We start from the raw sequence: 23,287 nt of genomic DNA, 5'->3' as shown, positions 1-23,287 counted from the left end.
GGATTGCACCTGAATTGGAAGAGCACTAATATACTGGCAGGGAGATTCGCGAGAGCAGCTTGGGAGGATTTAAACAAGTAAGATGACGGGGGTGGGTGTTTGGGTGGTACCCAGGGAGGTAGTGAAAAAAGTGATCAACCTGAGACTGATACGTTTGGGAAAAGGAGCCAGTTAAACAGTCAGGACAGGCAGGGACAAAGCAGAGAACAATATAGGGCTGATAAATTAAACTGCATTTACTTCAATGCAAGAGGCTTAAATGAGAAGGCAGATGATCTCAGAGCATGGTTAGGAACATGGGACTGGGACCTTATAGCAATTACAAAAGTGTGGCTCAGGGATGGACAGGACTGGCAGCTTAATGTTCCAGGATACAAATGCGACAGGAAGAATAGAAAGGGGGCAAAAAGGAAGGGGAGTGGCATTTTTGATAAGAGATGGCATTACGACTATTTTTAGGGAGAATATTCCTGGGAATACATCTAGGGAGGTTATTTGGGTGGAACTGAGAAATAAGAAAGGGATGATCACCTTATTGGGATTATATTATAGTCAGGGGCAAATTGAGAAACAAATTTGTAAGGAGACTTCAGTTATCTTCAAAAATAATAGGGGGTTTATGGTAGGGGATTTTAATTTTCCAAAGACTGGCACTGCTATAATGTTAAGGGTATAGATGGAGAGGAATTGGTAATCTGTGTACAAGAAAAATTTCTGATTCAGTATACACTTAATGATAAGATTCTGGGAAGTGTTGCTGAACAAACAGACCTTCGAGTGCAGGTTCATAGTTCCTTGAAAGTGGAGTCGCTGGTAGTTAGGATAGTGAAGAAAGTGTTTGGTATGCTTGCCTTTATTGGACAGAGCATTGAATATAGGAGTTGGGAAGTCATGTGGCTGTACAGGACATTGGTTCAGCCACTTTTGGAATATTGTGTGCAGTTCTGGTCTCCTTCCTATTGGAAGGATGTTGTGAAACTCCAAAGGGTTCAGAAAAGATTTACAAGGATGTTGCCAGGGTTGGAGGATTTGAACTATAGTGAGAGTTTGAATAGGCTGGGGCTGTTTAACCTGGAGCATCGGAGGCTGAGGGTGGCATTATAGACATTTATAAAATCATGAATAGGATAAATAGACAAAGTCTTTTCCTTGGGGTGGGGGAGTCCAGAACGAGAGGGCATAGGTTTAGCGTGAGAGGGGAAAGATATAAAAGAGACCTAAGGGGCAATTTTTTCACGCAGAGGGTGGTACGTGTATGGAATGAGCTGCCAGAGGAAGTGGTGGAGGCTGGTACAATTGCAACATTTTAAAGGCATCTGGATGAGTATATGAATAGGAAGGGTTCAGCGGGATATGGGCCGGGTGCTGGCAACTGGGACGAGATGAGGTGAGGATATCTGGTCGGCATGGACAAGTTGGACTGAAGGGTCTGTTTCCATGTTATACATCTCAATAACTCTATGTCTTTATTCAAGAAAGGAAGGAAAGTGAAAGCAGCTAATCACGTAAGTGTTGAAAAAGAGTCCTGCAGATGCTGGAAACCTGAACAAAGTGTTGGAGAAACTCCGCAGACCTGGTAGCAGTTAATGTTTGAAGTCGTCTTGGAAAGAGTCATATTGGACTTGAAACATTAACTTGAAACATTTAATTGAAAGGTTTTAATGCTGCAACTTTAAGGCAGGTATTGCTGTTATTTTGGTGTCTGTTGAGTTTGATACGAAGAAAGTGAAGTTCAAAATATGTGTTGGAATCACCAAAAGTCTGAGTGCAATCGTGTGATGCTCATCATTATCAGAAAACGTGTAGCCATTATTCAAGTTGATGTAGATGCTATAGATGCTTTCCGAATGAACCTGCTCAGAGATATTGTTGTACAACTGTGGAGCAGGTGGGACCCAAACGCAAGCCATTTGACTCTGAGGCAGAGACACCACCACTTGTGCCTCAAGAACACCAGTTTCTACTCACTCTCACCCTCACCATTTGATAAACACACTAGGTTCTGGAATGTTGTTTTTGACCCTGAGCCCAGCACAGAGATCAGAGCTTGGGCTTTTCGTCTCAATATTTTATATTGTCCACATAATGAAGGTGAGAAATTCTACAAGGAATTGGGTGAACTATGTAGCCACCTCCATCTAAAATCCATTGTAAGTATCTTCCAGACCTTTTGGCAATGAGTACGTCATGTGATCTGTGGCAATCAGTAAAAAAGTGCAGTCAAGTCTTTAAAACAAAAGTAGAGTTCTTTTTGCAACTTGGAATGTTCCTTCTGTCCCGATAGAGTCATCGTGTCCTATAGCACTGAAAAAGGCCCTTCAGCCCATTGAGTTTGCACCAGACAGAAACAAACACCTAACTGTTCAAATTCCATTTTCTAGTATTTGGCTTACAGCCTTTATGCCTTGACATAGCAAGAGTACACCGAAGTACTTATATGTCAAGTGGCATAGTTTACAGACAATTATTAAGGAGGTTACAGCAGGACGCTTGGAATGAAATCTTCGTGCAGTCATATCGAGTTAACGTGATTTTGTTAAGACTATTCATATTTGACTAATTTATTGCAGTTATTTAATGAAGTAAAATGGATGAAGGAGAACTTATAGATGTGATGTACTTGGATGTTCAAAAGAGATTTGATGAGTCATAGAGATGTACAGCATGGAAACAAACCCTTCGGTCCAACCCGTCCATGCCAACCAGATATCCCAACCCAATCTAATCTCACCTGCCAGCACCTGGCCCATATCCCTCCAAACCCTTCCTATTCATATACCCATCCAAATGCCTCTTAAATGTTGCAATTATACCAGCCTCCACCACTTCCTCTGGCAGCTCATCCCATATCCATACCACCCTCTATGTGAAAAAGTTGCCCCTTTGGTCTCTTTAATATCTTTCCCCGCTCATCCGAAACCTATGCCCTTTAGTTCTGGACTCCCTGATCCCAGGGAAAAGACTTTGCATGTTTACCCTATCCATGCCCCTCATAATTTTGTAAACCTCTATAAGTCACCCTTCAGCTTCTGACACTCCAGGGAAAGCAGCCCCAGTCTGTTCAGCCTCACCCTAGCACAAATCCTCCAACCCTGGCAACATCCTTGTAAATCTTTTCTAAACCCTTTCAAGTTTCACAACATCCTTCTGATAGGAAGGAGACCAGAATTGCATGCATTATTCCAACAGTGGCCGAACCAATGTCTTGTACAGCTGCAACATGACCTCCCAACTCTTGTACCAAATACTCTGACCAATAAAGGAAAGCATACCAAACTCTGCCTTCACTATCCTATCCACCTGCGACTCCACTTGGAAGGAGCTATGAACCTGCACTCCAAGGTCTCTTTGTTCAGCAACACTCCCGAGGACCTTACCATTAAATGTATATGTCCTGCTAAGATTTGCTTTCCTAAAATGCAGCACCTCGTATTTATCTGAATTAAACTCCATCTGCCACTTCTCAGCCCATTGGCCCATCTGGTCAAGATCCTGGTGTAATCGGAGGTAACCCTCTTTGCTGTCCACTACACCTCCAATGAGATTCAAAGTAAAACTCTTGATGTAGGTTATTACGTATTATCACGGTGGGGATTGGCTAACAGAAATAGTCTGTGGGATAAATGGGTCATGTTTTGATTGGCAAGCAGTAACCAATAGAGTACCACAGGAATCAGTGCTTGGGCTAAACTAATTTAAATTCTTTTTGATGGCTTAAATAATTCTACAATTTAGTAACAAGGAAAATAAATTGTCAGAACAGTGAAGAGTATATAAAGGGATTTAGATGCATAACTAAGTAGGTAAATAAGTATAACATGTGAAAATGTGGACTCATGAGATACTTTGACAGGAGGAATAGAAAAGCAATATATCATTTAAATTGGACAAGATTGTAAAACTTGGCATTTAAGAGGGGTATATGAATTGTAAAAGAACATTAGGTTACACCTGCAGCAGGTGACGTCACAATAGATGCTGATATTTCTTGCAAGAGAAATGGAATATAAAATTAGGGAAATTTTGCTACTTATGCACAGGGCATTGGTGAACTGAAATCTGATTGCTCTGTACAGTTTTAGTCTCTTTATTTGTACCTAAATAGATCATTGAAGCCAAATGGTCTGTTGCTGTTTTGTGAATGCTGAGAGAAAATAGTTCAGGTGTGGACTTCTCAGAATGTAACAGTAGTCAGGCTCTGGATACAACGAGGAAGGAAAAGGTGAAATGTGTATTAGGATTAAATAAGGGTAAAAAATGAGGTCTGCAGATGCTGGAGATCACAGCTGAAAATGTGTTGCTGGTTAAAGCACAGCAGGTTAGGCAGAAGGGCTGATGCCCGAAACGTCGAATTTCCTGTTCCTTGGATGCTGCCTAACCTGCTGTGCTTTAATCAGCAACACATTTTCAGCTAGGATTAAATAAGGTCAAACATAGAAATCAGTCATGAACTAATATAATTGAATTATGAATTTGAACAGTGAATAATGAGTGGAAACATCAAGACGTTTTAAAAAAGGAATTTAGATATTTAAATAATTTCGAGCTTGGATCACAAAAATGGAGAAGGTGGAAATATAAAGAGCAAATCTGAACAAGATGAGTATGTGTAGGAGAAAGTGAGGACTGCAGATGCTGGAGATCAGAGGTAAAACGTGTGTTGCTGGAAAAGTGCAGCAGGTCAGACAGCATCCAAGGAGCAGGGGAATCGACGTTTCGGGCAGAAGCCCTTCTTCAGAAATGAGGTGGGTGTGCCAAGCAGGCTAAGATAAAAGGTAGGGAGGAGGGACTTGGGGGAGGAGCGTTGGGAATGCGATAGGTGGAAGGAGGTTAAGGTGAGGGTGATAGGCCGGAGAGGGGGTGGGGGCGGAGAGGTCGGGAAGAAGACTGCAGGTCAAGAAGGTGGCGCTGAGTCCGAGGATTGGGACTGAGATAAGGTGGGGGGAGGGAAATGAGGAAGCTGGAGAAATCTGCATTCATCCCTTGTAGTTAGAGGGTTCCTAGGCGGAAGGTGAGGCGCTCTTCCTTCAGCTGTTGTGTGGCCATGGTCTGGCGATGGAGGAGTCCAAGGACCTGCATGTCCTGGCGAAGTGGGAGGGGGAGTTAAAGTGTTCAGCCACGGGGTGGTTGGGTTGGTTGGTCCGGGTGTCCCAGAGGTGTTCTCCTCTGGGACACCCGCACCAACAAATCCAACCGCCTCGTGGCTGAACACTTTAACTCCCCCTCCCACTCCGCCAAGGATATGCAGGTCCTTGGCCTCCTCCATCGCCAGACCATGGCAACACGACGCATGGAGGAAGAGCGCCTCACCTTCCGCCTAGGAACCCTCTAACTACAAGGGATGAATGCAGATTTCTCCAGCTTCCTCATTTCCCTCCCCCCACCTTATCTGAGTCCCAATCTTCGGACTCAGCGCCACCTTCTTGACCTGCAGTCTTCTTCCCGACCTCTCCGCCCCCACCCCCTCTCCGGCCTATCACCCTCACCTTAACCTCCTTCCACCTATCGCATTCCCAGCGCCCCTTCCCCAAGTTCCTCCTCCCTACCTTTTATCTTAGCCTGCTTGGCACACCCTCCTCATTCCTGAAGAAGGGCTTCTGCCCGAAACGTTGATTCTCCTGCTCCTTGGATGCTGCCTGACCTGCTGCGCTTTTCCACCAACACATTTTTCAAGATGAATATGTGTGGCATTGAATCTTTGAAATAAACACAAGGGTCACTGGACTCAATGTTTATTGGCTTTCTCGACAGATGCAGCCAGACCAGCAGGGTTTCTCCAGCACATTATATCTTTGTTTCAAACCTCTAGCCAGTGAAATACTAATTATCGTTATTGCTAGAATCAAAAGATATAGTAGTGTGTTTGTGGCAAGTTGCCACACAGAATTGTGATAATCACAAAATTCGTTTTGTAATTTTGGTTGATGGTTAAACCTAAGCCAAAGCACTGAGGAGAACTCTTCAGCCTTTAGAAATTGTGCAGACTTTATTCATCTTTATCTGAGGGGAGACAGAGCCTACGTGTCAGTCAAGAGTTGTCACCTCCAACAGTGCAGCATTCCTCAGGATTGCATAAGTGTCAACTTGAATGTCCCATTCTTGACTCTAGGGTTGGGCTTGAGTATGATGTTATAATGGTAACAGATTTGAAGAGGACTTGCTAATGAACACTTGAAAAAAAAATTCTGTGCCGACTCACAACTTTGAAAAAATGACAGTAATGTGAAGTGAAAAATGGGACTTTGCACAATTGCAGTTTTGAATAACTACCAAGGCTGCATGCTACGTGTTAAAATATGGAAATGATAATTGGACATTTAATGAAGAGCATTTCAAACATAATGGACATTTACATTTATAACTGGAGAAGTGATGTCTTAATGCATGTTACAATCTTGACTAAATAAAATCTCTTCACTGGAAAAGATAGAAACAAATGTTAATGACCAAATTATCTTTTCTCACGACTTCCAATTTTATCCCCTTCTATCCTGAAGGCACCCAACGCATATTAGGAGACAGTTCCATGGATGCTGGGCATTCTACAGTTGTTCGCCCAAGTGGCCATTCATCCTGTGTGAGCCTAGATGGTGAGTTTTGGCAGACTACGATCTTGGGTTGGGACTTCACAATTAAGCTTCATCCTGTTCTCATTTGGGAATTTAAAAAATGGTCAAAATGCTCAAGTGAAAAGAAATGTGTGCAGACTGAATGAAGCAGTGTGACATGTAGTAACCAAGGTAGGGGAAGTCTTCACCATAACCTAGAGTGACTCCATCAGTATATATGGGAGGTGGAATATTTGGCTGACCATGAGTGGATTGATACTGTCTTGGCAACATTAAAGGAAAGATTGAGTGTTGTGTATCAAGAATTGGAAATTTTAAAAATTCATTCATGGGATGTGGGCTCAGCCAGCATTTATTGGCCATCCATAATTAAGAGACAATCATGTTGTTGTGAATTTGCAGTCAGATGTTGGTTAGATGAGCTAAGAATGGCAGATTCCTTGGCCCTGGAGAAGATAATTGGGAGTTGCCTTCTTGATCTACTTAAGGGGCATTTAAGGTTTTAAGGAACGCCTTGGGGCGCCTGCAATGGTACTAGAGAGTAAGCTCCAAGATTTTGACCCAGAAACAGTAGAAGAATAGTGGTAACCTTCGAAGTCAGAATGGTATGTGACTGGAGAGGATCTTGCAGCTAATGATATACCAATGTATCTGCAGACCTCATCTTCCATCTTCGAGGAGAAAGTGAGGTCTGCGGATGCTGGAGATCAGAGCTGAAAATGTGTTGCTGGAAAAGCGCAGCAGGTCAGGCAGCATCCAAGGAACAGGAGATTCGACGTTTCGGGCATAAGCCTGAAGAAGGGCTTATGCCCGAAACGTCGAATCTCCTGTTCCTTGGATGCTGCCTGACCTGCTGCGCTTTTCCAGCAACACATTTTCAGCTCATCTTCCATCTTGCCAAGGTCATCGGTTTCCAAGGTGCTGCTAAATGAGCTTTGAATTTCTACAGTGCAACTTAAGACCATAAGACATAGGAGTGGAAGTAAGGCCATTCGGCCCATTCAATCATGGCTGGTGGGCATTTCAACTCCACTTACCCGCTTTCTCCCCATAGCCCTTAATTCCTCGTGACATCAAGAATCTATCAGTCTCTGCCTTGAAGACATTTAGCGTCCCGGCCTCCACTTCACTCTGCGGCAATGAATTCCACAGGCCCACCACTCTCTGGCTGAAGAAATGTCTCCGCATTTCTGTTCTGAATTGACCCCATGTAATTTTAAGGCTGTGTCCACGAGTCCTAGTCTCCTCGCCTAACGGAAAAAAATTCCTAGCATCCACCCTTTCCAAGCCATGTATTATCTTGTAAGTTTCTATTAAGTCTCCCCTTAATCTTCTAAACTCCAATGAATACAATCCCAGGATCCTCAGCCCTTCCTCGTATGTTAGACCAACCATTCCAGGTATCATCCGTGTGAATCTCTGCTGGACACGTTCCAGTGCCAGTATGTCCTTCAGTATGTGTAGGGACCAAAACTGGACACAGTACTCCAAATGGGGCCTAACCAGAGCTTCATAAAGTCTCAGTAGCACAACGGTGCTTTTATATTCCAACCCTCTTGAAATAAGTGACAATATTGCATTCGCTTTCTTAATCACGGACTCAACCTGCATGTTTACCTTTAGAGAATCCTCGACTAGCACTCCCAGATCCCTTTGTATTTTGGCTTTACGAATTTTCTCACCATTTAGAAAGTAGTCTCTGCTTTTATTCTTTTTTCCAAAGTGCAAGACCTCGCATTTGCTCACGTTGAATTCCATCAGCCATTTGCTGGACCACTCTCCCAAACTGTGTAGATCCTTCTGCAGCCTCCCCACTTCCTCAGTACTACCTGCCTGTCCACCTAACTTTGTATTATCGGCAAACTTCGCTAGAATGCCCCCAGTCCCTTCGTCCAGATCATTAATATATAATGCGAATAGCTGTGGCCCCAGCACAGAACCCTGCGGGACACAGCTTGTCACTGGCTGCCATTCTGAAAAAGAACCTTTTATCCCAACTCTCTGCCTTCTGTCAGACAGCCAATCCTCGATCCATCCCAGTAGCTCACCTCGAACACCATGGGCCCTCACCTTGCTCAGCAGCTTCCCGTGTGGCACTTTATCAAAGGCCTTTTGGAAGTCTAGATAGACCACGTCCACTGGGTTTCCCTGGTCTAACCTACTTGTCACCTCTTCAAAGAATTCCAACAGGTTTGTCAGGCATGACCTCCCCTTACTAAATCCATGTTGACTTGTTGTAATCAGACTCTGCTCTTCCAAGAATTTAGAAACCTCATCCTTAATGATGGATTCTAGAATTTTACCAACAACCGAGGTTAGGCTAATTGGCCTATAACTTTCCATCTTTTGTCTTGATCCTTTCTTGAACAAGGGGGTTACAACAGCCATCTTCCAATCATCCGGGACTTTGCCTGACTCCAGTGACTCTTGAAAGATCTCATCCAATGCCTCCGCTATTTCTTCAGCCACCTCTCTCAGAACTCTGGGATGTATCCCATCGGGGCCAGGAGATTTATCAATTTTAAGACCTTTTAGCTTTTCTGGCACTTTCTCTTTTGTAACGGCAAAAGAGAACTTGTAGATTTTCTCACTGCTGTTACTGTGGTGAAGGAAGTAAATATTTGTGGTAGATGTGGTGGCAATCAAATGGCTCCTTAGTACTGGATTGTGTCAATCTTCTTCAGTATTGTTGGAGCTGTACTCCGTTATACTCCTGATATGTGCCTTGTGGATGGTGGGCAAGCAGTGGGGATCAAGATGTGAATTAATCAGCGTAAAATTCCTCGCACCTGACCTCTGGTGGTAAAACCTGATTCAATTTTTTGAGGACATAACCAAAAAGATTCATGACGACAGATGTTACCATACAGAGGTGAACTCCTCTGTTAATTAAACCAAATACCTAAGAAAGCTACGTCACCTTGAAATCTGTTAAAAAATGAGTGATAGAGATCTTCCAAATTCTACTGTCAAATTTTTTTTATGGAATCCCTGCAGTGTGGAAACAGGCCATTCAGCCCAACTAGTCCACACTGACCCTCCAAAGAACAACCCACCCAGATCCATTCCCCTACATTTACCCCTGACTAGTGCACCTAACCTACACATTCCTGAACACTATGGGTAATTTAGCATGGCCAATTCACTTAATCTGCATATTTCTGGATTGTGTGAGGAAGCCAGAGTGCCTGGAGGAAATCCACGCAGATACTGGGAAAATGTGCAAACTCCCCACAGGTAGATGCCCGAGGCTGGAAATGAACCTGGGCCCCTGGAGCTGTGAGGCTGTAGTGCCAACTGTGTAAAGAAGATAATGTTAATTTATTTTCTAACTCTAAAAATGAACCGGATGTAGGTTTGCTCACTGAGCTGGAAGGTTCATTTTCAGATGTTTAGTCACCATACTAGGTAACATCTTCAGTGAGCCTCCAGACGAAGCACTGCTAGTGTTTCCTGCTTTCTGTTTCTACGTTTGGGTTTCCTTGGGTTGGTGATGTCATTTCCTGTGGTGGTGTCATTTCTTATGGTGATGTCATTTCCTACTCTTTTTCTCAGGGGGTGGTAAATAGGGTCCGAGTCAATGTGTTTGTTGATAAAGTTCTGGTTGGAATACCATGCTTCAAGGAATTCTCATGCATGTCTCTGTTTGGCTTGTCCTCGGATAAATGTGTTGTTCCAGTCGAAGTGGTGCCTTTCCTCATCAAAATGTAAGGATACTAGTGAGAGTGGATCATGTCTTTTTGTAGCCAGTTGATGTTCATGTATCCTGGTGGCTAGTTTTCTGCCTGTTTGTCCAATGTATTGTTTGTTACAGTTCTTGCAAGGTATTTTGTAAATGACATTAGTTTGCTTGTTGTCTGTATGGAGTTTTTCAAGTTCATTAGCTGCTATTTTAGTGTGTTAGTTGGTGTGTGGGCTACCATGATGCCAAGATGTCTGGGTAGTCTGGCAGTCATTTCCGAAATGTCTTTGATGTAGGAGAGAGTGGCTAGTGTTTCTGGACGCGTTTCGTCTGCTTGTTTGGGTTTGTTGCTGAGAACTGGGTGGACTGTGTTCATTGGGTACCCATTCTTTGTTGGGATGATTGCTTCTGTAGTTCAATATTTGGTCCATTTGTGGTGTTTTCCTGCTGATTTGAAGTTCTCCATTGGCTGTTTGCTATACTGTGACATCTAGGAATGGCAGTTTGTTGTTGTTTTCCTCCTCTTTAGTGAACTTTATGTCAGTAAGGGTATTATTGATGGTCTTGAAGATTTCCTCTAATTTGTTTTGTTTAGTGGTGACAAAGGTGTAATCCACGTAGCGGATCCAAAGTTTGGTTTGATGATCGGCAGAGCTGTTTGTTCGAGTCTCTGCATTACAGCCTCTGCTAAGAACCCTGATATAGGAGATCCCATGGGTGTTCTGTTGGTTTGTTTGGAGGTTTTGTTGTTGAAGGTGAAGTAGGTGGTAAGGCATAGGTGCACTAGCTTGGCGATACTGTCCTTGCTGTTGAAGTTACTGGTGTTTGGTGTATGTGCCTTTGGGTCTTCTCATAGTACAGTCAGTTTTTCATCGGCTAGGTTGATGTTGATTGGTGTGAACAGGGCTGTTACGTCAAAGGAGACCATTTTTTCATCCTCTTCTGTATTGGTGTCTTTGGTCTTTAGGAAACCTTGGGTGGAGTGCATGACGTGGCCTGAGTCTTCTACTAAGTGTTTTAGTCTTTGGTGTAGCTCCTTGACTAATCTGTAAATTGGTGTTCCAGGTAGCGAGACTATGGGTCTGAGGGGGGGCTCCTGGTTTGTGAATTTTGGGTAATCCCTAGATGTGTGGTGTGTTGGATCTGTCTGGTTTCATTTTTTGGAAGTCAGTCTTATTTATTTCTCCAGATTTCTGAAGGTTTTTGAGTAGGGCCATGATTTGGTTCTTGTCTGGTGTGGCCCCCTGTGCCTTCCACCTGGCGTATTCACCCTCGGGTATCAGCGTGCAGTTGGGTAATATTTATGGTGGGGCCATTCTCAGCAAATGTGGCAGACAAAGGATGGATGTCTTCTGTCTCTAGAGCTGATTGAGCAGCTTTGTCAGCAGCCTGGTTCCTCTCAAAAATATGCCACTCGGGATTCTGTTTATCTGGTTTCCTCTGGTGAGCCTTGACCTTCAACACTGCAGTCTCTGATGGGAGCTCGCTGATCTCCAGTAAGATCTTGATTATCTGCCATGCTTGACAGGGGTGCCCCCTGTGGTGACAAAACTCCCATCTTCCCCAAACAGTCATGTAATCGTGGACAATCTCGAATATATATCTATTATCAATGTAATCGTTCACCCTCTTCTCTGTCACCTCCGTGAATGCCGAGGTGAGGGCCACTAACTCTGCCACCTAGGCTGACAGACATCCTTCTCTTCTCCCTGCTCAGACAATTCATTATTCCGCATTCACTACTGCCCATCCTGTTCGTGGCAGACCATCTATGAATCTCCGCAAACCATCCACAAACAGGGTCTCATTTGGTGCCTCCATTGGTACATCCTTTATCCCACTTTCCTCTACTTCATCGTCCACATACCCACACACGTAGTTCACCATCACCTAACATCCTTTCCGCTGGCTTTTCCTGGGTATCTCGGACAATGGTAATGGATTTGGGTATTGGCAAAAGAACAGCCTCCCATTTTGCTCTTCTCATGTTAGGAACAGTGTGTAATTTTCCCTTATTTAACATTTCTACGAGGGTTTGTTTGGTATGCAAGACTATATTCCCTGTCATCCCAATAGGCTCACTGACCTTCACTGCCTACATGGCACAGTCTAAAGCAGCTAAACGTCCGGGCAAGCCGTTCACTATGGGGTCATCAACAGTAGAGTAATACCCTATTTGTGGGGTTGAGTCGACTGCCACTTGTTGGTAAGTGTTGGTATCTACAAGTAGTGTGTTCGCTTTTTCTATGTAGTCTCTTTGATTTAAAACGACTTATCAAGTGTCCTTTGCAAGTTGGATAACAATATTTTTATCTTTTTAGTCTTTCTAGTGCTTTCCTTTCTTGTGTATTGAGCATGTTTCCTTCTTTTCTCTTGCTTGATGTTGGTGCTCCTGTCTATCTGATAATTTACCCCATTTACCATCCCCTGAGAAAAAGAACATGAAATGACATCACTACAGGAAATGATGTCACCACAGGAAATGACATCACCAACCCAAGGAAACCCAAACATAGAAATGGAAAGCAGGAAACACCAGCAGTACTTCATCCAGAGGCTCACTAAAGATGTTACCTAGTATAGTGACAAAACATCTAAAAATGAACCTTCCAGCTCAGCGAGCAAACCTACATTCAGAATCTCAACCTGAGCTTCAAAACTTTCTAAAAGTATAATTGATTGTGAGATGGTAACTTCCATCAGATTTGCTGATCGGTCACAGAGGGGAATTAGTAGTACTCATAGTATCTTAGAGAATTTCCCTCTCCATTAATCCTTTCACAGTTTCCACAACTGCCCTTCTGGCTTTGGGTTTTATGGGGTCTTGGCAGTGCGGCTTGTGTTTCGGACCCTCCATGACTACAGGGTCAATTTTAATCAAGCCAGTATCTAATTTAGTCTCCGCCCATACCCCTGGGACGGGGATGCAAATGACCCCAAAGCCATTATCCTCGAGCTGCCAATCGCATCCCATAGAGGAAGTGACTTGGACAGTGGTGAAGTGGCTCGCATCAGTCCACATTCTTTCCTTTCTCCCATTGGGAAGGGGCCAGATTAATTCACCCTTCCCATAGTCTATTAGGACTTGTACTCCTTCATTAAATCATCCCCCATAATTTCCCTTCATTATTTTTGTATACGTAAAATCGCATCAGTATGTTCAGGTTATTGATTTCTATGAGAGTGGTCTCGCTCAAGTACGCAGGGGTTCATCGTCCATTAATCCCTTTCACATAAATTATTTTGTTAGTTGTGGGCAGGGGTAGGTCAGTAATAGATATAGAGGCTCCCATGTCCATTAGCATCTAACACTGTCTGCCCCCTATCAGTGCAGACACATAAATCCATCTCTCCTAATCATCTATGCCCATGGGGGCTGCCGGACATCAGTTCGATGTATTCTCGATGTTGGTTGCCATGTTTTCTCAACAAGTGTCTTCAGAGAGGCCTCTTTTGCCACATACTGACAGACACATGTGGGCTTCCCGTTGTTTTGTTTCCTCCCTCTACAATCCCTGACAAAGTGACATGTCTTGTCACAACTGTGACAGTGGGTCTGGATTTCGTTTTTGTGATGGCCCCTCAGTTTTCCTGCTTTACGCGCACGGGGTGGGGTGGGGTGGGGTGGGGGTTTCCTCCTCTGTCTTCCTTAATTGCTGTTGCCCATTCGACCAGGGCGTCGTATCTTGGAAAACGACAGCCCCCATTTTAGGACCGCCTGGTGCACGGGCGACGGCCTGTCCTTGAAAGCCTGAATGAATGCCCAGTCTGTTTGGGGAATCCCTAAGCAATCTTGATAGAGCCTAAAAAGTCATTCTCCATATTTGGATTGTTTCCCCCTCCCTTCAGTTGTTTCGTGTTTGTAACTTTTGCCTAATTGAACAAAGAACAAAGAAAATTTACAGCCCAGGAACAGGCCCTTCGGCCGTCCAAGCCTGTGCCAATCCAAATCCACTGTCGAAACCTATCGCCCAATTCCTGAGGATCTGTATCCTTCTGTATCCCTCTGCTCCCCACCTACTTATGCATCTGTACAGATGCACCTTAAATGAATCTACCATGCCTACCTCTACTACCTTTGCTGGCAACGCATTCCTGCACCTACCACCCTCTGTGTAAAGTACTTTCTGTGTGTATCTCCCTGAAACCTTTCTCCTCTCACTTAGAACAGGTGACCTCTCATTATTGAATCACTCACCCTGGGAATAAGCTTATCTCTATCCACCCTGTCTACACCCTTCATGATTTTGTAGACCTCAAACAGGTCTCCCCTCAACCTCCTTTTTTCTAATGAAAACAAACCTAACCTACTCAACCTCTCTTCATAGCTAGCACCTTCCATTACAGGCAACATCCTTGTAAACCTTCTCTGCACCCTCTCCAAAGTGTCCTTTGGTACTGTGGCGACTAGAAATGTACAGAGTATTCTAAATGCGTTCGAACCAAAGTCTTGTACAATTTTAACATGACCTGCCAGCTCTTTTACTCAGTAACCTGCCCAATGAAAGCGAGCATACCATATGCCTTTTGATCACTCTATCCACCTGTGCAGCCACCTTCTGGGTATAATAGACCTGAAATCCCAGATCTCACTGCTCATTAACTTTCCCAAGGCTCTTCCGTTTACAGTATACTTTGCTCTAGAACTAGACTTGCCAAAATGCATCACCTCACATTTGCCTGGATTGAATGCCATTTGCCACTTCTCCGCCCAACTCTCCAGTCTGTAGTCTCCTGTATTCTTTGACAGTCCCCTAAAATTTCTGCAATTTCACCAATCTTCATGTCATCTGCAAACTTACTGATCAGACCACCAATGCCCTCTTCCAGATCATTTACATATATCACAAACAGCAGTGGCCCCAGCACTGACCCCTGTGGAACACCACTAGTCACCTTTCTCCGTTTCGAGAAACTCCCTTCAAGTAGTACTCTCTGTCTCCTGTTGCTCAACCAGTTCTTTATCCAATTCTGTAGAACACCCTGCACACCATGTGACTTCACTTTCTCCATTAGTCTACCATGGGGAACCTTATCAAATTCCTGAGGAAGGGCTTATGCCCGAAACGTCGAATCTCCTGTTCCTTGGATGCTACCTGACCTGCTGTGCTTTTCCAGCAACACATTTTCAGCTCTGATCTCCAGTATCTGCAGACCTCACTTTCTCCTCGAAAACCTTATCAAATGCCTTACTAAAGTCCATGTATATGACATCAACAGCCGTTCCTTCATCTATCAACTTGGTCACATCCTCAAAGATCTCTATTAAGTTGGGTAAAAACAATGACTGCAGATGCTGGAAACCAGATTCTGGATTTGAGTGGTGCTGGAAAAGCACAGCAGTTCAGGCAACATCTGAGGAGCAGGAAAATCGACGTTTCGGGCATAAGCCCTTCACCAGGAATACAGGCAGAGTGCCTGAAGGGTGGAGAGATAAATGAGAGGAGGGTGGGGGTGGGGAGAAAGAAGCATAGAGTACAATAGGTGAATGGGGTGGGGATGAAGGTGATAGGTCAGACAGGAGGGTGGAGTAGGTAGGTAGAAAGGAAGATAGGCAGGTAGAACAGGTCATGGGGACAGTGTTGAGCTGCAAGTTTGGGACTGGGGTGAGGTGGTGGAAGGGGAAATGAGGAAACTGGTGAAGTCCATATTGATGCCCTGGGGTTGAAGTGTTCCGAGGCGGAAGATAAGGCCTTCTTCCTCCAGGAGTCGGGTGGTGAGGGAGTGGCGGTGAAGGAGGCCCAGGACCTCCATGTCCGTGGCTGAGTGGGAGGGGGAGTTGAAATGTTGTGCCACAGGGCGGTGTGGTTGATTGGTGTCCTGGAGATGTTCCCTAAAGCGCTCTGCTAGGAGGAGTCCAGTCTCCCCAATGTAGAGGAGACTGCATCAGGAGCAACGACACAATAAATGATATTGGTGGATGTACAGGTAAAACTTTGGATGTGGAAGGCTCCTTTGGGGCCTTGGACGGATGTGAGGGAGGAGGTGTGGGCGCAGGTTTTGTAATTCCTGCGGTGGCTGGGGAAGGTGCCAGGCCGGGAGTGTGGGTTGTTGGGGGGTGTGGACCTGACCATGTAGTCACAGAGGGAACAGTCTTTGCGGAAGGCGGAAAGGGGTGGGGGGAAATATATCCCTGGTGGTGGAGTCTGTTTGGAGTTGGCGGAAATGTTGGCGGATGATTTCGTTTATGCGAAGGTTGGTTGAGTGGAAGGTGAGCTCCAGGGGATTCTGTCCTTGTTATGGCTGGAGGGGTGGGGTCTGAGGGCAGAGGTGCGAGATGTGGATGAGATGCATTGGAGGGCATCTTTAACCTTGTGGGAAGGGAAACTGTGGTCTCTAAAGAAGGAGGTCATCTGGTGTGTTCTGTGGTGGAACTGGTCCTCCTGGGAGCAGATATGGCAGAGGAATTGGGAATGCGGGATGGCATTTTTGCAGGAGGTAGGGTGAGAAGAGGTGTCATCCAGGTAGCTGTGGGAGTCGGTGGGTTTGTAAAAAAATGTCGGTGACAAGTCGGTCGTCATTCATGGAGATGGGAGAGGTCCAGGAAAGGGAGGGAGGTGTCAGAGATGGTCCAGGTAAATTTAAGGTCAGGGTGGACTGTGTTGGTGAAGTTGATGAATTGCTCAACCTCCTCGCAGGAACACGAGGTGGCGCCAATGCAGTCGTCAATGTAGCGGAGGAAGTGGTGGGGAGTGGTGCCGGTGTTATTATGGAAGATGGACTGCTCTACGTAGCCAACAAAGAGACAGGCATAGCTGGGGCCCATAAGGGTGCCCATGGCTACCCCTTTGGTGTGGAGGAAGTGGGAGGATTCGAAGGAGAAATTGTTAAGGGTGAGGACCAGTTCAGCCAAGCGAATGAGAGTGTCGGTGGAAGGGTACTGTTGGGGACATCAGGAGAGGAAGGAACGGAGGGCTTGGAGTCCCTGGTCATGGTGGATGGAGGTGTAGAGGGATTGGATGTCCATGGTGAAGATGTGGCATTGGGGGCCGGGGAAATGGAAGTCTTGGAGGAAGTGAAGGGCGTGGGTGATGTCTCGAATGTATGTGGGAAATTCCTGGACGAGGGGAGATAGGACAGTGTCGAGCTAGGTAGAGATGAGTTCAGTGGGGCAGGAGCATGCTGAGACAACAGGTCAGCTGGGGTGGTCAGCCCTTTGTGGATCTTGGGAAGGAGGCAGAACAGGGCAGTGTGGGTTCCCAGACTATGAGGTTGGAAGCCTTCCTGGACCTTCCATCTCCATTAATGATGACCGACTTGTCACTGACATTTTTTACAAACCCACCAACTCCCACAGCTACCTGGATTACACCTCTTCTCAACCTACCTCCTGCAAAAATGCCATCCTGTATTTCCAATTCCTCCGCCTCGGCCGTATCTGCTCCCAGGAGGACCAGTTCCATCACAGAACACACCAGATGGCCTCCTTCTTTAGAGACCGCAATTTCCCTTCCCACGTGGTTGAAGATGTCCTCCAACATATCTCGTCCACATCCCGCACCTCTGCCCTCAGACCCTACCCCTCCAACTGTAACAAGGACAGAATCCCCTGGTGCTCACCTTTCACCCTACCAACCTTCACCCAAATGAAATCATCCGCCGACATTTCCACCACCTCCAAACAGACCCCACCAACAGGGATATATTTCCCTCCCCACCTCTTTCTGCCTTCCGCAAAGACCGTTCCCTCCATGACTACCTGGTCAGGTCCACGCCCCCCAACAACCCACCTTCCTGTCCTGGCACCATCCCCTGCCACCGCAGGAATTGCAAAACCTATGCCCACACGTCCGTCCAAGGCCCTAAAGGAGCCTTCCACATCCATCAAAATTTTACCTGCACATCCACTAATATCATTTATTGTATCCGTTGCTCCTGATGCGATCTCCTCTACATTGGGGAGACTGGACGCCTCCTCGCAGGGCGCTTGAGGGAACATCTCTGGGACACCCGCACCAATCAACCACACCGCCCCGTGGCCCAACATTTCAACTCGCCCTCCCACTCTGCCGAGTACATGCAGGTCCTGGGCCTTCTTCACCGCTGCTCCCTCACCACCTGACGCCTGGAGGAAGAACGCCTTATCTTCCACCTCAGAACGCCTTATCTTCCACCTCAGAACACTGCAACCCCAGGGCATCAATGTGGACTTCACCAGTTTCCTCATTTCCCCTTCCCCCACCTCACCCCCAGTCCCAAACTTCCAAATCAGCACTGTCCCCATGATCTGTCCGACCTGCCTATCTTCCTTTCCACCTCTCCTGTCTGACCTATCACCTTCATTCCACCCCCATCCAACCACTGTACTTTTTGCTCCCTTCCCCCACCCGCCTCCCCAACCTATCACCTTCATCCCCACCCCCATTCACCTGTTGTACTTTATGCAACTTTCTCCCCACCCCCACACTCCTCTCATTTATCTCGCCACCCTTCAGGTACTCTGCCTGTATTCCTGATGAAGGGCTTTTGCCTGAAACGCGATTTTCCTCTCCTCGGATGCTGCATGAACTGCTGTGCTTTTCCAGCACCACTCTAATCCAGAATCTCTATTAAGTTGGTATGGCATAATCTCACCTACACAAAACCATATTGCATGTCACTGATAAACCCATTCTCTTCCAAATATAAATAGATACTATCCCTCAGCATCTTCTCCAGCAACTTTCTCACCACTGACTTCAAGCTCACTGGTCTGTAGTTACCTGGAATATCCCTACTACCCTTCTTGAACAGAGGAACAACATCAGCAACTCTCCAGTCCTCCAGCACTTTACCTTTAAGAATGCTCCAAAGGTATCTGTTAGGGCCCCAGCTATTTCCTCCCTTGCATATGTCAGCAACCTGGGATAGATCTCATCCGGTCCTGGGGATTTGTCCATCTAAATATCCTTTAGCCTACCCAACACATCCTCCGTCCTTAGGTCAATATGATCCAGACTAAACAAACTTCTATCTCTCATCTCAACATTCATCATGTTCCTTTCCTCACTGAATACTGATGCAAAGTAATCATTGAGTATCTCACCAAGTTTCTCAGGTTTGAGACACAACTTTCCTTCCTTGTCCTTTCGCAGACCAACCCTTTCTCTAGTTACTCTCTTGCTTGTATATGAATAAAAGGCCTTGGGATTTTCCTCAATTCTGCTCGCTGAATTTATTTCATGACCCCTTTTAGCCGGCTTGATTTCTCGTTTTAAGGTTGGTCCTACTCTCCCAATATTCCTCCAAAGCCTGATCTGTCCTTAGCTGCCTGGACCTTATCCTCTTTGCGAGTCACACAATTTCTTCTGTCATCCCCGGTTCACAAATCTTGCCTTTCCTATCCCTTGTTTCCAAATTCTGCACTGTCTTCAAGCTATCTTTAAAAGCCTCCCCCGCAGCAAATGTGGACTTCCCTTCAAATAGCTATGTGTAATCCACATTTCCGAGCTCCTGCCTAATTTTGATATAATTGATTGTGGCCCAGTTTAGTACTCTTCCCTTAGCACCACTCTCATCTTAGAATGTTCATAGACAAAAACTTACAGAATTGTGGTCACTATTCCCATTGAAATCCCCACTGCAACTTCTACTACCTGGTCTGGCTCATTCCCCAAAACCAAGTCCTCTTCCCTAGTTGGACTATTGACATACTGCTTGAGAAAACTTTCCTAGATGCTGCTTACAAATTCTGTCCCATCCAGACCTCTGACACTAAGTGTATCCCAGTCAATGTTGGGAAATTTAAATCTCCCATCACCACCACCCTGTTGCCTTTACATCTTTCCATAATCTATTTACCTATTTGTTCTTCTACCTCACACTCACCTTTGGGAGACCCATAGTATAGCCCCAACAATGTAACTGCACGCTTCTTATTTCTTAGCTCTACCCATAATGCCTCACTGCTCAAGCCCTCCTTAAGCACAGCCGTGGTATCATCCCTGAGCAACAGTGCAACTCCTGACCCCTTTTTACTTCCTCCCTGTCTTGTCTGAAGCATCTTCGTCCTGGAACATTTTGTTGCCAATCCTCATGCCCTTCCTTCAACCAAGTCTCTGTGATCGCAATAACGTCATACTCCCAGGTACCAATCCAAGCCCTAAGTTTGTCTGCCTTACCCACTGTACAACTTGCACTAAAGCATATGCATTTCAGACCACCAGTTCCTTTGCCTTCATTTGCTCTCAGCCTACTCTTCCCCTTGGTAATACGAACTTCATGGTCTTGTTCTGTACAGTCTCAAGTTTCCAACTCATAGTACAGTAGTCTTCGCTGATGGTTCCCAGCCACCTTCCCACATTAGTTTAAAATTTGTGGGTGGTTTCCTCAGAGCATGCTGGATTTTGGCCTTAAATCTGCCGAAGGGCCCATGCTGATCCTCTGTGTTTACTTTCTGAGGAGTACTTTGGGTCCATCTGCCGTTCGTATAATCCTGACTTCATTGCTGTGTGACATTTGTTTTTCCTTGGTCCATTTCTTTGTGGATTCCAAAGTCCAGCCTATGAGGCCAGCCAGTTGATGGACCAAAAGAATACCTATCTTCTTGGTCTTAACTTTCTTTTTGCCCATGAGCCAATTTCGCCGTTGATCTCGGGTCGAGGATGGATCCCACCCACTCTTTCTCATCTGTCTGATGAGTGAATGTCTATCTATCAAATACTGGTTAATGAGAGACCATGGGAGTCCTCATTCATCTCCCTGACCTGCCATAACGCTGATAGAGTATCTGAGAGTATAAATCTATCGGTCGATCGTGTTTACCCACCAGCCATGACTGCGGCGTGTTTTCCCCACCGGTCGCGTTTCACCCAGAAGTGTTCCTATTGGATCCGGCGATGCATGTTTTTGGGAGTGATCATTTCCCTGTATCGTAGGCCTTTATCTCAGGCAGGAACAGTCACACTGGCATCTGAGTATGACTCAATTCAGAGACCCCACAACAGACACTTTCTCATTCACTCTTAGCAGATCAACAGCTTCTGTAGTTTGACCTGCTTTTGTCCGACATCCTGCTCCGACTCCTAAGAGGTGACCATTCTATCCCGGACTGTGAACAGTAACCTGCTCGCTATGCCAATTTGTTGTACGGAAATTAATAAAACTTAAACTTAGGAGCAAGTCAACCAAATTTAGAAGCATGTCAATCAAATTTAATAAATCAAAAGCTTTTGGGAGGGGTAGCGTGATTCTGACCCTAACCATGGGACTTCACCATGCCGTCTGTCCCTGAACAACAGGTACAGCAGTTTTTATAATCTGGATGACATACAACAAAAGCTCAGAAAGACAGTTTATGTTCTGCGCTTACGTGCAAAAAATCATAGGTTGTGTTCTGCGCACGCTCACACAGACATCACTGTCTCCGGGAGCGATATACCACGCTGTTGTGTTCTGGGAGTATTTCTTCTTTAGTTGGTTTCTGTCTTTAGTTGGACTGAAAGGTCTGTTTCCATCCTGTATGACCCTATGACTCTAATAGCTCGGATGTTCATGATGGGGATTTAGTCATGGACATGCCAGTGAATGTCAAGCAGTGACGGTGAGATTCTGGATGTAAGTTTGCTCGCTGAGCTGGAAGGTTTGTTTTCAGACGCTTTGTCACCATACTAGGAAACATCATCAGTGAGCCTCTGATGTTGCACTGGTGTTAGTGACCTGCTTTTGATTTCTGTGTTTTGGTTTCCTTGGGGTGGTGATGTCATTTCCTGTGGTGATATCATTTCCTGTTCTTCTCAGAGGGTAGTACATGGGGTCCAAGTCAATGTGTTTGTTGATAGAGTTCTGGTTGGAATACGATGCTTCAAGGAATTCTCATGCGTGTCTCTGTTTAGCTTGTCCTAGGATGAATGTGTTGTCCCAGTCGAAGTGGTGCCTTTTCTCATCTATATGTAAGGATACTAGTGAGAGTGGAGCATGCCTTTTTGTGGCCAGTTGATGTTCATGTATCCTGGTGGCTAGTTTTCTGCCTGTTTCTCCAATGTCTTGTTTGTTACAGTTCTTGCAAGGTATTTTGTAAATGACATTAGTTTTGCTTGTTGTCTATATGGAGTCTTTCAGGTTCATCAGCTGCTGTTTTAGTGTGTTAGTTGGTTTGTGGGCTACCATGATGTCAAGACGCTGAGTAGTCTGGCAGTCATTTCTGAGATGTCTTTGATGTAGGGGAGAGTGGCTAGTGTTTTTGGGCAAGTTTTGTCTGCTTGTTTGGGTTGTTGCTGAGAAATCGGCGGACTGTGTTCACTGGCTACCCGTTCTGTTTGAGTACATTGTACAGGTGATTTTCCTCTGCTCTGCGTAGTTCTTCTGTGCTGGTGGCTCGTTGAAATAATGTTCGGATGCAGCTTCATTTGTGGATGTTGGGATGATTGCTTCTGTAGTTGAGTATTTGGCCTGTCTATATTATTTTCCTGTAGACACTAGTTTGGAGTTCCCCATTTGCTGTTCGCTGTACTGTCACATCTAGGAATGTAAGTTTGTTGTTGTTTTCCCCCCACCTCTTTAGTGAATTTTATGCCGGTAAGGGTATTATTGATGGTCTTGAAGGTTTCTTTTAATTTGTTTTGTTTAGTGATGATAAAGGTGTCATCCACGTAGTGAACCCAAAGTTTGGGTTTGATGGTTGGCAGAGCTGTTTGTTCGAGTCTTTACTGCCTCTGCTAAGTACCCTGATATCGGAGATCCTATGGGTGTGCTGTTGCTTTGTCTGTGGGTTTTGTTATTGAAGGTGAAGTGGGTGGTAAGGCATGAGTCCACTAGCTTGACGATGACTTCTCTGCTGATGAAGTTGGTGGTGTTTGGTGTCTGATTCTTTGGCCTTCTGTAAGTGTAGTCAGTGTTCCCTTGGCTAGGTTGATGGTGATAGTTAGATTCTTTCTTAGAAGTAGTTATTGCCTGGTAACTGAAGTGACTGTGCTCTGTGGATGGAACAATCATGGATGTTCAGGTCTTGCTGCATAGAGAGTGGCTTGCAGAGCAGGAAAGGACACTACAGAAATCTGTAACTGCTCACATATATATTGATGGTTTGTGTATGGAATGAACTGCCAGAGGAAGTGAG

General features: G+C 45.3%; 1 protein-coding gene across 6 annotated transcripts in view; it reads left to right on the top strand.

The window, feature by feature from the left end:
* Positions 1-23,287, top strand: part of osbpl8 (oxysterol binding protein-like 8) — a 419,660-nt gene that overhangs the window by 29,401 nt on the left and 366,972 nt on the right. For 5 of the 6 annotated variants that reach the window (XR_009645711.1, XM_060839571.1, XM_060839569.1 and 2 more), the window contains exon 2: positions 6,498-6,590. The exons of the other annotated variant lie outside the window; for it this stretch is intronic. Coding sequence is in view for 4 of the 5 variants with exons in the window: in XM_060839571.1 (XP_060695554.1) it covers positions 6,527-6,590 (64 nt within the window). In the remaining variant the exon portion in view is untranslated. The remainder of the gene's footprint in view (positions 1-6,497; positions 6,591-23,287) is intronic. 6 annotated transcript variants of the gene reach the window in all.

The sequence above is a fragment of the Hemiscyllium ocellatum genome, chromosome 19 (genome assembly GCF_020745735.1).
Source record: "Hemiscyllium ocellatum isolate sHemOce1 chromosome 19, sHemOce1.pat.X.cur, whole genome shotgun sequence".
NCBI lineage: Eukaryota > Metazoa > Chordata > Chondrichthyes > Orectolobiformes > Hemiscylliidae > Hemiscyllium > Hemiscyllium ocellatum.
This window is presented reverse-complemented; position numbering and strand designations above follow the sequence as displayed.